This window comes from Oncorhynchus clarkii, chromosome 17 (genome assembly GCF_045791955.1).
Source record: "Oncorhynchus clarkii lewisi isolate Uvic-CL-2024 chromosome 17, UVic_Ocla_1.0, whole genome shotgun sequence".
In the NCBI taxonomy this organism is placed as follows: Eukaryota; Metazoa; Chordata; class Actinopteri; order Salmoniformes; family Salmonidae; genus Oncorhynchus; species Oncorhynchus clarkii.
In genome coordinates this window covers 43,628,692-43,643,892 of record NC_092163.1, presented here as the reverse complement: position 1 = coordinate 43,643,892, position 15,201 = coordinate 43,628,692, and the positions used below count along the sequence as shown (strand labels likewise).

At 44.7% G+C, this 15,201-nt stretch overlaps 1 protein-coding gene across 1 annotated transcript in view; it reads left to right on the top strand.

Moving 5' to 3' along the window:
• LOC139370885 (potassium voltage-gated channel, Shab-related subfamily, member 1) overlaps positions 1 to 13,665 on the top strand; it is a 75,978-nt gene extending 62,313 nt beyond the window's left edge. Inside the window, exons 3-4 of the mRNA XM_071110746.1 lie at positions 10,486 to 10,696; positions 10,856 to 13,665. Of these exons, the coding sequence (XP_070966847.1) occupies positions 10,486 to 10,696; positions 10,856 to 12,696 (2,052 nt within the window). The 3' untranslated portion in view covers positions 12,697 to 13,665. The remainder of the gene's footprint in view (positions 1 to 10,485; positions 10,697 to 10,855) is intronic.
• Positions 13,666 to 15,201: the final 1,536 nt, after the last annotated feature.

Genomic DNA, 15,201 nt, shown 5'->3' with positions numbered 1-15,201 from the left:
GTGTGTGTAGGTAAGTAAAGAAATAGAACAACAGTAAAAATACATTTGAAAATAAAAGTAGCAAGGCTATATACAGACACCAGTTAGTCAGGCTGATTGAGGTAGTATGTACATGTAGGTATGGTTAAAGTGACTATGCATATATGATGAACAGAGAGTAGCAGTAGCATAAAAAGAGGGGTTGGCGGTGGTGGGACACAATGCAGATAGCCCGGGTTGGCCAATGTGCAGGAGCACTGGTTGGTCGGGCCAATTGAGGTAGTATGTACAGTACATAAATGTATAGTTAAAGTGACTATGCATATGTGATAAAACAGAGAGTAGCAGCAGCGTAAAAGAGGGGTGGGGGGGGGGACACACACAATGCAAATAGTCCGGGCAACCATCTGGTTACCTGTTCAGGAGTCTTATGGCTTGGGGGTAAAAACTGTTGAGAAGCCTTTTTGTGCTAGACTTGGCACTCCGGTATCGCTTGCCATGCAGTAGTAGAGAGAACAGTCTATGACTGGGGTGGCTGGGGATTTTGACAATTGTTAGGGCCTTCCTCTGACACCGCCTGGTGTAGAAGTCCTGGATGGCTGGCAGATTTGCCCCAGTGATGTACTGGGCCGTATGCACAACCCTCTTAAGTGCCTTGCTGTCGGAGGCCGAGCAATTGCCGTACCAGACGGTGATGCAACCGGTCAGGATGCTCTCGATGTTGCAGCTGTAGAACCTTTTGAGGATCTCAGGACCCATGCAAAATCTTTTTAGTTTTCTGAGGGGGAATAGGCTTTGTCATGCCCTCTTCACGACTATCTTGGTGTGTTTGGACCATTCTAGTTTGTTGTTGATGTGGACACCAAGGAACTTGAAGCTCTCAACCTGCTCAACTACAGCCCAGTCAATGAGAATGGGGGCATGCACGGTGCTCCTTTTCCTGTAGTCCACAATCATCTCCTTAGTCTTGGTAACATTGAGGGATAGGTTGTTATTCTGGCACCACCCGGCCAGTTCTTTGACCTCCTCCCTATAGGCTGTCTCGTCGTTATCGGTGATCAGGCTGTTGTGCAAACTTAATGATGGTGTTGGAGTCGTGCCTAACCATGCAGTCGTGGGTGAACAGGGAGTAGAGGAGGGGACTGAGCACGCACCCCTGGGGAGCTCCAGTGTTGAGGATCAACGTGGCAGATGTGTTGCTAACTACCCTCACCACCTGGGGGCGGCCCGTCAAGAAGTCCAGGATCCAGTTGCAGAGGGAGGTGTTTAGTCCCAGGTTCCTTAGCTTAGTGATGATCTTTGAGGGAACTATGGTGTTGAACGCTGAGCTTTAGTCAATGAAAAGCTTTCTCACATAGGTGTTCCTTTTGGCCCGGTGGGAAAGGGCAGTGTGGAGTGCAATAGAGATTGCATCATCTGTGGATCTGTTTGGGCGGTATGCAAATTGGGGTGGGTTTAGGTTTTCTGGGATAATGGTGTTGATGTGAGCCATTATCAGCCTTTCAAAGCACTTCATGGCTACGGACGTGAGTGCTACGGGTCTGTCATCATTTAGGCAGGTTGCCTTTGTGTTCTTTGGCACAGGGGCTATGATGGTCTGCTTGAAACATGTTGGTATTACAGACTCAATCAGGGACATGTTGAACATTTCAGTGAAGACACCTGCCAGTTGGTCAGCACATGCCCGGAGCACACATCCTGGTAATCCGTCTGGCCCCGCAGCCTTGTGTATGTTGACCTGTTTAAGGTCTTACTCGCGTCGGCTACGGAGAGCATGATCACACAGTCATCCGGAACAGCTGATGCTCTAATGCATGCCTTAGTGTTGCTTGCCTCGACGCGAGCATAGAAGTGATTTAGCTCGTCTGGTAGGCTCGTGTCACTGGGCAGCTCGTGGCTGTGCTTCCCTTTTTAGTCTGTAATAGTTTGCAAGCCCTGCCACATCTGACGAGCGTCGGAGCCAGTGTAGTATGATTAAATCTTAGCCCTGTATTGACGCTTTGCCTGTTTGATGGTTCGTTGTAATCCATGGCTTCTAGTTGGGGTATGTACATACAGTCACTGTTGGGATGACGTCCTCTATGCACTTATTGATAAAGTCAGTGACTGATGTGGTGTATTCCTCAATGTCATCGGAAGAATCCCGGAACATGTTCCAGTCTGTGATAGCAAAACAGTCCTGTAGTTTAGCATCTGCTTCATCTGACATCTTTTTTTATAGAACTAGTCACTGGTGCTTGCTGCTTACATTTTTGCCTGTAAGCAGGAATCAGGATGATAGAGTTGTGGTCGTATTTACCAAATGCAGGGCGAGGGAGAGATTTGTACGTGTCTCTGTGTGTAGAGTACAGGTACATCTCCAAAAATGTTCCCCTCTGGTTGCACATTTAACATGTTGATAGAGATTTGGTAGAACTGATTTAAGTTTCCCTGCATTAAAGTCTCCGGCCATTAGTAGCGCCGCCTCTGGGTGAGTGGTTTCCTGTTTGCTTATTTCCTTATACAACTGACTGAGTGCGGTCTTAGTGCCAGCATCTGTTTGTGGTGGTAAATAAACAGCCACGAAAAGTATTGCTGAGAACTGTCTAGGCAAGTACTGTGGCCTGAAATTTATCACAATATACTCTACTTCAGGCGAGCAAAATCTGGAGACTTCCTTAGATTTCGTGCACCAGTTGTTGTTTACAAATATGCACAGACCGCCCCCCCCCCCCCTCGTCTTGTGCTGTTCTATCCTGCCGGTGCAGCGTACAGTTGGGGCGGCAGGGTAGCCTAGTGGTTAGAGTGTTGGACTAGTCACCGGAAGGTTGCAAGTTCAAACCCCCGAGCTGACAAGGTCGTTCTGCCCCTGAACAGGCAGTTAACCCACTGTTCCTAGGCCGTCATTGAAAATAAGAATTTGTTCTTAAAGGTAAAATAAAAAACAGTATATCCCGCTAGCTGAATATCCATGTTGTCATTCAGCCACGATTCCGTGAAACATAGGGTATACAGTTTTTGATATCCCGTTGGTAGGATATTCGTGATCGTACCTCGTCTAGTTTATTGTCCGTTGGCGAGTAATATTGACGTAACGGCAGCTTTCCTACTCGCCTTCTGCGGGTCCTGACGAGGCATCCGGCTCTTCGTCCTCTGTACCTGCTTCGTTTCCTCTTGCGAATAACTGGGATGTCGGCCCTGCCGGGTGTTTGAAGAATATCATTTGAGTTTTGCTTGTTGTTGAAAAAGTATTGGTCTAATCCGAGGTGTGTGATTGCTGTCCTGATATCCAGACGCTCTTTTCTGCAGTAAGATACGGTTGCAGAAACATTATGTACAAAATAAAAACACATAATAGCACAATTGGTTGGGCGCCCGTAAAACTGCAGCCATTTCTTCCAGCTCCGTTTTAAGGTGCAGTATGGCCAAATTCAATGTTCCAACAAATACTTTAAAAAATATTTTTGGGGGATACCTTAATGTGGTCTACATTATTAAACAATTCCGTATGTTAGCTTAATAGAATCTGGATGGTGTATGCATGTTTAGGCCAGGGCCTGACTAGGTTTCGGTATTCATTATGGATGCCGGTACAGTTTATATTTAGGTGCAGGAACTCCTCAATGCTTTTGACCTAATATTCTGTAGGACATGCAGGAACCCAAGCAGAATAAAAGTTCAGTTCGGTTATGGTGAGCTCCTGCCCAAGTCAAGTACTGTGTTAAAGGAAAATACAAATAATGTCCTGTTTGGAACACTGACAAGTATGTTGCTCAATCTGATTGGGGGGGCCTGGCTCCTCAGTGGTTGGGCCTGAGCCCACCCAGGCCCACCCGTGGCTACGCCCCTGTGCTTGGGTCATCCATTTGTAAACTAGTCATTTTGTAAGACTACATGTAGTATAGGTGAGCAAGGACATAATACAGGTGAGTAACACTACAGATTCAGATTCAGTGTTTAATATTCACATGTGCAGGGTTGCAGGTGTAATTGGAAGAGTAAGTGAAATAAAATAATGAGAAAATGGTCATAAAAAAATATAAAGATGAGTTGACATGTTGTCAGGGTGAGTTAAGGATAATGAACGCTGACTTGTTGGCTAGTAGCCTAATCTACTGATGAGTAGTAGGCCATAGAGTAGCTGTTGCCTAATCCGAGTGTGTGAGAGAGAAGAGAGACAGGTGTAAATCTGAACTTTAGAAAAGGAGACACACACACACACACACACACACACACAGACACACACACCCACAAACACACACACACACACACACACACACACACAATGGGGAACACTTTCCGGTCTGTCTGCCTGGCTGACCATTACTCACAGTGACTTATCCATGTTTCCCTCTAGCTGACCACTCAGGATATCACTCTAGCTGGCCCTTCAGTCCTTTTCCATTGACACGAGTATTAGGAGGAGATGATGGAATCAGCACTTCTCAATCCCATAGCCTGGGAGGCACAAATCGAGCAGATGCTTCCTCTACATGATCTCCGAGAGCCAGCCCAGACATTACAATACATGTTTTATTTTTTTATTTCACTTACTCTTCCAATCACATCTCCTCATCATCGCCTATAGGCATTCAAATATTGCTGAAGCAAGTCGTCTGACTCGAGAAACTATAGGACTGGACTGGCTGGAATTTTCTGGACTACCTGGACTGGACTATACGGGACTGAACAGCAGGCGGGACAGTTGTGTGTGTGTGTGTGTTTATGAGACACAAACAAACACACACACACATCAACAAACACACACACACACTTGGGAGCAAATGAAAAACAAACAGCAATTACCCATCATAACAAACACACAGTGGTTGGAACAGAAGCAGCAGCATGGTATCATTATAATATATCTAAATCCATGTATTAAAGCACATACATGTCAGTTTATGCTTCTCTGAATCATTATTTCTAAATCAAGTCACTACAGAGGCCTATTGTATTGTAATGTCTGGGCTGGCTCTGGGAGATCATGTAGAGGAAGCATCTGCTCGATTTGTACCTCTCAGGCAATGGGATTTAGAAGTGCTGATTCCATCATCTCCTCCTAATACTCGTGTCAATGGAAAAGGACTGAAGGGCCAGCTAGAGTGATATCCTGAATGGTCAGCTTGAGGGAAACATGGATAAGTCACTGTGAGTAATGGTCAGCCAGGCAGACAGACCGGAAAGTGTTTTCCCCATTGTGTGTGTATGCGTGTGTGTGTGTGTGTGTGTGTGTGTGTGTGTGTGTGATGTGGGAGACTATCGGCTTTTTAGACCTGTCACACTGGACTAGCCACACTGAGCCTGAGGCTAACTTTCAGTTAACGTTTCATACACACACACACACACTGTATACACCAGTGTACACCATTTAAGATGAGGAAGGACGATAATTGTTTTTCATGAGCATGTCCATATTTCTATTACAGCATATTGGATGACTCATTCATATTCCATTCAGCCAGTTCAATGTAACATCAATAGGTTTAGGCTACTACATGATACTCTAATTTTCCCTATACCCATCATGAGGTTGGCAGGGTAGCCTAGTGGTTAGAGTGTTGGACTAGTAACCGGAAGGTTGCAAGTTCAAACCCTTGAGCTGACAAGGTACAAATCTGTCGTTCTGCCCCTGAACAGGCAGTCATTGTTCCTAGGCTGTCATTGTAAATAAGAATTTGTTCTTAACTGACTTGCCTAGTTAAATAAAGGTAAAATAAACTTAAAATTAAGGTTTACAACGAAGGTAGGTCGAGAGAAAGATTTGAGGTGACAGACATTTACACACTCTTACCTGCATCTGGCTGATCTAGGGTGTAATCATTAGTCCAACAGTTGCAAGCAAGAGTTTCTATTGGACAAATTCAGGTATGTTTATCCCCGTTTTGTTCCGTTTGAGACAGAAGTATCTACGCACTCTCCTCCTCTCACCTTAACCCTTCGCTTGTGTACTGCAATGCACAACACTCCATCTGTATGTGACCAGGCAAAATAAACTTTTCAAGCCAAACCATATCATACCTCTACACACAGCCTACATCATTCTCACCATATTAGCTAAAGTAACATCATAATCAACGTGGCTAATAGAACTAACGCGTTAGTAAACAATCATGCAGTACATTGTACAGTGAGTAAGCAGTTTAGCAGCTACACCGCCGGGCTCCGGTGGTAATATAAATTGGTTAAACCAAAAATGTACCTTCACTTGGAAGAGTTCCAGTGTTGTGTTGGATAGCCATAGCGAGCTATCTAACATAGCATCCCTTTGTTTGAGCCGGGTGTTTGAGTAGGCTGAACTAGCTAGCTGCATTTTATAGCTTCTTCTTCATTCCTTCATTGAATACATACATTTGTTCAAAACGATTCAGCTATTGTCTTCCTCTCTCTGAGCCAACTACTCACCACATTTTATGCACTGCATTGCTAGCTAGCTGCATCTTATTATTTCAGTACTATATTCATTCTCTGATTCTTTGATTATGTGTACAACATGTCAGTTCATGCTGCAAGAGCTCTGATAGGTTGGAGGATGTCCTCCAGAAGTTGTCATAATTGCTGTGTAAGTCTATGGCAGCGGGTGAGAACAATGAGCCTCCTAGGGTTTGTGTTGAAGTCAATGTACCCAGAGGAGGACGGGGGCTAGCTGTACTCCGGCTACAGCATGGTGCTACCCTACAGAGTGCTATAGATGCTACCGTAGACCTTCATTGCAAAACAGTGTGTTTTCATCAATTATTTGGTGACGTGAATATATTTAGTATAGTTTTATCTAAAAAGGATAGCTTTTTAAATGTTTCACTATTTTTTATGAAGGACGGTCCTCCCCTTCCACCTCTGAGGAGCTTCCACTGGTATACACACATGTTCCATACATGCTCAGGAGAGATGGATTATATCCAATGTTACTACAGTTAACCCCAGGTTAAAGCACTACCGTTGTTGGATAACATCAAGATAAGACAACAGTAACCTTGGGACCTATCTTGGGATATATATCATACCATTGGAATTCATTTGTATTTGAATACAGTCGGAATACTTCTGAATAAAGCAACTGTTACGTATGGCTTGTTTGTTCTAAAAAAGGTTTTGTATTCAACCTTTTTAGATAGAAAATTAAACATAGACTTATGACATTTATAAAGCCAAAAATAATTTGCATGAATTTACATTTAACAATATGACTTTTCTACTTTCGGGCTTCCTTGTGCTCTAAAAGCTGTTTCCATCCATTGTTTGACCTTTTTCTATTTTGTATTTTGGTTGAACTGTCAGATTGTTGCCATTCTGCTGGCTAAGCATTATCTCACACTCTAACGCTCACTCATAGCTAGCAGGCAATTGTAGTCCGATAAGTGGGTCATGAGTTAATAACTGTTCTAAGTCAGTCCCCCTGCATTAGGCTGAGCTTCCAACCAAACACACACAAAGACTTGTCAGCTTTTTATTGAGGGGTGGTTGATTGGAACCAGCACACTGGCTTCAAGACAGCATGCATTTTTGCACTGGACATACATTGACTATGCAGGGTGAAGTTGTAATTTTTTCCCTTATCAATAAATCATACATGAAAATTAAATATGTGACAATGTGTAGACACACAACAGAAAAATACAACTTTCCAATTCACATTGGACCATAAAGTTGTTTGTTGTTTTGCCATGCAAAGTGCTGACATAACCTGTCTCTGCTCTGATACTTTTTCTGATAATGCACTCAGAAATGCACTCACTGAACTTAACAGTAAGTCCCTTTGGATGAAACCGTTGGCTAAATAGCATATAGCTGATTTACAGTACCAGTCAAAAGGGTTTTTCTTTATTTTTACTATTTTCTACATTGTAGAATAATAGTATACATATGGAATCACGTAGTAACCAAAAGTGTTAAACAAATACAAATATATTTTAGATATATTATAGATTTATTTAGATATATTTTAGCCACCCTTTACCTTGATGACAGCTTTGCATACTCTTGCATAATCTGACAGGTGTGGCATATCAAGAAGCTGATTAAACAGCATGTTCATTACACAGGTGAACCTTGTGCTGTGGACAATAAAATAAACCTTTAAAATGTGCAGTTTTGTCACATAACACCATGCCACAGATGTCTCAAGTTTTGAGGGAGAGTGCAATTGGCATGCTGAGTGCAGGAATGTCCACCAGATCGGTTGCCAGAGAATGTAATGTTAATTTCTCTTTGGCAGTATATCCAACCAGCCTCATAACAGCAGACCACGTGTATGGCGTCATGTGGGTGAGCGGTTTGCTGATGTCAACGTTGTGTATAGAGTGCCCCATGGTGGCGGTGGGGTTATGGTATGGACAGGCATAAGCTATGGACAACGAACACAATTGCATTTTATTGATGATGATTTGAATGCACAGAGATACAGTAACGAGATCCTGAGGCCCATTTTTGTGCCATTCATCGATCGCCATGGTGGCGGTGGGGTTATGGTATGGACAGGCATAAGCTATGGACAACGAACACAATTGCATTTTATTGATGATGATTTGAATGCACAGAGATACAGCAACGAGATCCTGAGGCCCATTTTTGTGCCATTCATCGACCGCCATCACCTCATGTTTCAGCATGTTAATGCACGGCCCCATGTCGCAAGGATCTGTACACAATTCCTAGAAGCTGAAAATGTCACAGTTCTTCGATGGCCTGCAATACTCACCAGAAATGTCACCCATTGAGCAAGTTTTGGACGCTCTGGATTGACATATACGACAGCGTGTTCCAGTTCCCACCGATCTCCAGCCACTTCGCACAGCCATTGAAGAGGATTGGGAAAACATTCCACATGCCACAATCAACAGGAGTATTTTTCGCTGCTAATACATGTGTAATAAAGGCCTATTTATTTATTTTGTACTTATTTTGTACTTATTTTTTTATCAGGGAAACCCTACTTCCAGCAGCTATGCACGACATGGTTTCTGAATGTAAAATGAGAGTCCCGGTGATCTGCTATAGGAAGATACAACTGTTCTACCAGTAATATGGGTCAGGGGCCTCATTTATAAACATTGCATTTGCACAAAATATGCCCAAAAACATGCATGCGCCAGCTTGACTTGAGAATGTGCTTAACCTCCTGCAAACTTCAGTTTAGACCATACATAGGCCTACGCACAGTTTCTAGTGGTTAAAGTATTGCATTGAAAGAAGCCAAAAGTAGTAGACTTGTGCAAATGGGGAATATATGATGGCACTCTTATTCGTAACAAAAAAACAGGTAGCTTACTATAATAACAAGATTCAATCATTTGCCGTTAGTCAGAGGCGCGAAAATCGGTTTATTTTATCTTTGCATTCTAAAATAATTTGGCATCTAATTTTTGGCATCTAATTTCCTATTATTTCCATGATCATTGCGTAATATATTCCTCACCTTTTCTTACTTTGATGATTTCCAACACTGGACAATTGAGTAGTGGAAAAATATTGCCAGGAACATGACAACGAGTTCAGTTCACTGCGTGGTTTGCGTAGTCCCCAGACCTCAACCCAATGGAGCATCTTTAGAAGGTTCCGCATTCCAATCTATAGCAACTGTGTGATGCCATCGTATCAGCATGGACCAACATCCTTGTGGAACGTTTCCGACACCTTGTAGAATGCCGAGAATAATTTTCGTGCAGGGCAGCATATTGGTTCGGGAAAAAGTAAATGCAAAACAGTATTGAATTCAAAAGATCTGTTTACAGGTGATGGTTTTTCAGGCGGAGTTACAATGTTCGTTCACGCGCACACAGTTTTTGAAAATCTTTATACTCTCTTTGGATAATTCATTCCAATCATTTAAAAGTTAACAGCAGGTATTTTGCATGTAAGTTTAAGTATTTTGATATGTCTGATTTATAACGGGAAAGATGCGTATGTATTGCGTACGTCAAGTTAATGTATCAATATTTTTGTGCGTGCGCAGTCTTTTCAGAAATGGCGCAGGCATATATTTAGTGTAAAATGTATGCAGCGGTTATAGATCTTTTGAACTGGTTGGGTTAGATGCAAGCCGTTTTCGCCGTAGTAATGGCGCAACCTTTACACTAATGAATATGCAGTCGGCAACAACGATACAGCGAAGCCTTATTATCAAAACAATTATTAACTGGGAGATTTTTTTCAGAAATGTCCAGTACTCCCAAAATGAAACAAATGTTTGCATTTCAGAATATTAGTACAATAGAGCCCTGATTATGATACTGATAATCTATTTAATAATGACACTGAGTCCCATACTCCCAATTGGCACCCTATGGGCCCATGTCAAAAGCAGTGCACTATACTGTATAAGGTATTGGGTGACAATTGGGACACAGACAATGTCTCTGGCTGTCTTTTGATCAATCAGATCAGCTCTGAAAAATAGCTGATGTGAAAAGATCTGATGTGATTGATTAAAAGACTAGTGGAAACAATTTTAGAATTGGGCTGCCTGTGTAAACTCAGCCTTTGTGTCGCAGATCCTACTCAATGATAACATCTCTCTTTTTTCTCCAGATCCTAGCCATCATCTCCATCCTGTTTATTGGGCTGTCCACCATAGCCCTGTCCCTCAACACCCTGCCTGAGCTGCAGGACACAGACGAATTTGGACATGCCTCAGACAACCCCCAGCTGGCCCACGTAGAGGCCGTCTGCATCGCCTGGTTTACTATGGAGTACCTCCTTCGCTTCCTCTCATCGCCCACCAAATGGAAGTTCATCAAAGGTGAACACTTTCGTTCTTAATATGCATTCATGATGTGCTACTTTTAGTGTCTGTGTCCATTGTAATGTACAGCATTTATTGGTGTTGTACGTTTTAGCTGGTGCAAGTAAATGTTCCCTTATTAGGATGAATAAACTACCGTCTTAACTTATCTGTAAGGTCCCTTGAACGTGATCGACCTGCTGGCCATCCTTCCTTACTACGTCACAATCTTCCTGACCGAGTCCAACAAGAGTGTTCTACAGTTCCAGAACGTCCGGAGGGTGGTGCAGATCTTCCGGATCATGCGTATCCTTAGGATTCTGAAGTTGGCGCGTCACTCCACAGGGCTGCAGTCTCTAGGTTTCACACTGAAGAGGAGTTACAATGAGCTGGGTCTACTCATCCTCTTCCTGGCCATGGGCATCATGATCTTCTCCAGCCTCGTCTTCTTCGCAGAGAAGGACGAGGATGACACGAAATTCAAAAGCATCCCGGCCTCCTTCTGGTGGGCTACCATTACTATGACAACCGTGGGTTATGGGGACATTTACCCTAAGACTCTGCTGGGTAAGATTGTGGGTGGTCTCTGTTGCATCGCAGGGGTGCTGGTGATAGCCTTGCCCATTCCCATCATTGTCAACAACTTCTCTGAGTTCTACAAGGAGCAGAAGCGCCAGGAGAAAGCTGTGAAGCGGCGGGAGGCACTGGAGAGGGCGAAACGCAATGGGAGCATCGTCTCCATGAACATGAAGGAGGCGTTCGCCCGCAGTGCCGAGCTGATGGACGTGGTGGTGGAGAAGAGCGAGAGGCCGCTGACGCAAGACAACCACCTGTCACCCAGCCACTGGAAGTGGACACCTAAGCGGGCCACCACCACCTCCGAGACCAGCTCGGCCCACTCCTTCAACCCTGTGGAGTCGCAGACGGGTTCCCCCAGCAAGGCGAGGGCCTCCAGTCCTCAGGGGCTCAACCCACAGAAGCTGGAGGAGATGTATAACCAAATGGCCAAGACCCAGTCACAGCCCAACCTCAATGCCAAAGACAAGAGCTCCAGGGCTGGCAGGCAGAGGGATAGGGATGAGATAGAGCTGGGGACCATCCCTGGGGGTCCAGGGGACCCTATGCTAGGGGGTCGAGAGGGGGTGGGGGACATGAAGAGCCTGTCTAGTATTGACAGCTACATCAGCTGTGCTGCAGACTTCCAAGAGAATCCACGTGGTGTCTACGCCCATAGTCCAGCCTACGGCCTGGCCCTCCTGGCCCAGGAGACCAGCCGCTTCTCCCACATCAACCCAGTCACGGCCCTCTCTGGGCGGGTCAGCACCAACCCTGGCCTCCAGACCACCCTGGAGCATGAGCCCTTGCTGGATCCACTCTCTGCTGTGAAGCCTGCAGGTTCTGGCAACACTCGTAACTTTAACAACCCTCTAAAGGGTGGTGGCCTTTCCTACAAGGTGAACTACCGGAGCAGTGGAGGGGAGTCAGTGCCAGGACCAGGCCCAGGCCCTTCCCCCAGCAGCGGTGGTCCTCTCTCAGACAGTTCCGTCCTGTCTGACCGCTCCCTGCTCAGCCCAGAGACGTCCATCTACACCACGGCCAGCAGCAGGACACCGACCAAGTCCCCTGACAGCTCCACCCTGACCACAGCCCTGACCTCCACACCGGCCGTTTTCACTTTCCACGACTCCTCCATCAGTAAGTACATTGACGCCGACACAGACGAAGACGAGCACCTGCGGGACATGTCGGAGGCCACCAGCCCCTCGGAGCGCCTGCTGGCCGGCTCCAGTCCCCCCAAACACAGCAGGAACATCAACAGCGGCTACAACCAGAGAGGCATCAACCACCTGGCACCAAGCACCACCCAGCGGATGCTGGGGCAGAACTGCCTATTCCCTGGCTTGGATGGGGGGACACGGGGGAGCGGGGGCCACACGGAGAACCATGTGGTTCCAGAGCTGCCCCGCAGGTCCAAAGGGGACAGAGGAAGGTCTAGTACCATGGACAAGAGTCTCTGAGCTACAGATATAGGGCAGAGCAGAGGATAGCACAGCCAGCGTTAAGGGAGCTGGAGCAAGTAAGACTTATGTCAGGGACATCCAGAGAAACACAGACAAGGTACTGTGTGGAAGGCAGAGAAAGTGATAGAGAAAGAGAAAGTAAGAGAGTGAAGGAAAGAGACACACTGTGCAGAATCCCTTTACAAACTGACAGAAAGGGCCAGGAAGGGAGAGAGATTCAGGGCAGCGTTTGGGCTGTGGTGTGGTGTTCAATACTATGGGAAAAGACTTGCAGGACAGATAAAGAACACTCTCCCTCTTCTCCCCCCCTTCCTGTTAGCCACGGTACACAAGCTACCACAGAACTGGGCAGAAAACTCCCACAAACCCAACTGAGCAGGGGCCCCACAGGGAGACGTGGGAGCAGGTCAAAGCAGAGCATGCTGGGAAGGGACATGGTCTGTTGGTTGGTTGAGGCTGTGGTGGTCCATTTCAGTGGCTATGGGGTAAGAGGCAGGATGAGGGGTGAGGTGGGAAACAGCAAGACAGTCATCCCCTATATTCTCCCACAGGTCTATATATATCAGCTGACCACTGTCCCATTCCGCCCCAGCCCAGCTCACACTGTAGAAAACTACACTCTTAGAAAAAGGTTTTCCAAAAGGGTTATTTGGCTGTCCCCATAAGAGAACCATTTTTGGCTTCAGATAAAAACCTTTTTTGTTCCAAGTAGAACCGTTTGGATTCCATGTAGAACCATCTGTGAAAAGGGTTCTACATGGAACCCAAAATGGTTATATTTTGAAACAGAAGGGTTCTACCTGGAACCAACCTTTTAGGTTCTAGATAGCACCTTTTTTTCTAAGAGTGTAGGGAGGAGTTACGGTAGACGCCAATAAGCTACTTACTAGTGCCCCCCTAGACCCAAACCTGGCCTTAGTCATATGTGAGTGTGTGTGTGTGTGTGTGTGTGTGTGTGTGTGTGTGTGTGTGTGTGTGTGTGTGTGTGTGTGTGTGTGTGTGTGTGTGTGTGTGTGTGTGTGTGTGTGAGTGAGTGAGTTGGCGTGTACGTGTTTAAAAGATATCCACACTTTTAGATTGTCTCACCTGATTTATTTTTATATAAATAAAGTAGGTTACCTATAGAAATGTGTGATTTGCTAGTCTGTTGTGTCATGACCATAACTGTTTGAGTAATTCTGTATGACATATTTCTAGACAAGTTACAGTTGCTGGAGGTTTTACAATCCAGACTCATCTTAGGGAAAACCACAGTCTGTCAAAAAGAGTCTTGTTCTTCTTGGTACCGTTTCTTTATCACATAGTAAGAGTAGAGGACCACATTTGATCTGACATTTCTGTCTGTGAATGTCTTGATTGTGTGTCGTTTTATTTTTATTGCATTGGGTTTGAGTCAGAGGGGCATTGGTTGAAAGAAACCTAATCTTTTTGGTATTAAAGTCAAGAATCATAAATATCCCTGAAGATTTTTTGCATCAAACACACATTTAGGAGAGCTCTCCTCCAAGACATGCATGTACCAAACAGCCTGCCTCTTCCTACCAGTCATACCACCAAGACAAAAGGGGCTCGATTCAATCCATATCGGGGAAACTCAGCGTAACTGCGTTATTGAAACTGAAAAGCAATGTTTCCGCGTTAGCAGAGAATGCATTCATGGTAAACGCTGCAAGTGTCAGCTCAATAGAAAATTAAATTTACATTTCAAGTGCGCTTTCATTAACGCTTCAAGCAATACAGATTAAATAGAGCCCACAGTTCAAAAGAGTCACTTCAGCTGATGTGCTGAGATGTGTCAAAGAAAAATGACCTGTTTATTTTTATGGTACTTTATAAAGAATGTGGTGAACGGATTTATGAACCTATATTTCCAAATCCAAGCAAACATTTATGATATAATGTTCAGATTTAAAGTGAAACATTGATAAAGCTGCCATAACATGCATCATCATAATTTTCCTTTCAACAACATAGAGCAGAGCCAAAGACTGGTCCATTTTGAACTGTAGTTGGAATGAGCGAGATCCCCCATACAGTACTCCTTAGGTTGCAGTATAAGTCTGAACAGCATATTAATTCAAAAGAGGGAAGAGTGTTACTTCTCACTTATCCAGGAAACCTAGTTACAGGTTTTGATTGAATAGCATGTCTAGTCTTTTTGAGTGCATCTGCATTCATCCACACACAGACATATTGAAAGGACAGCCCATACACAGGTATACAATATCTACAAGATAGCTCCAGGCCTGCCCAGTTTCCATAGTAACAAGCTCCATCCTGGCAAGGCTGATACCAGAGCTGCATAGCTCTGCTAATTGGGGTGGGAATGTCTAATTGTATCGAAATGCATGCATTCTTTAGGTTTACACAGTTTGCACACTCAAACATACAGTAGTTGTTACACAGGAGTGCACGTAGACAAAGAAACATCCTGTAACCACCCATTCCCCCCTGCCTAGTTTTGAATAAATGCATGATAATGCATTCTGAAGAATAGACGTC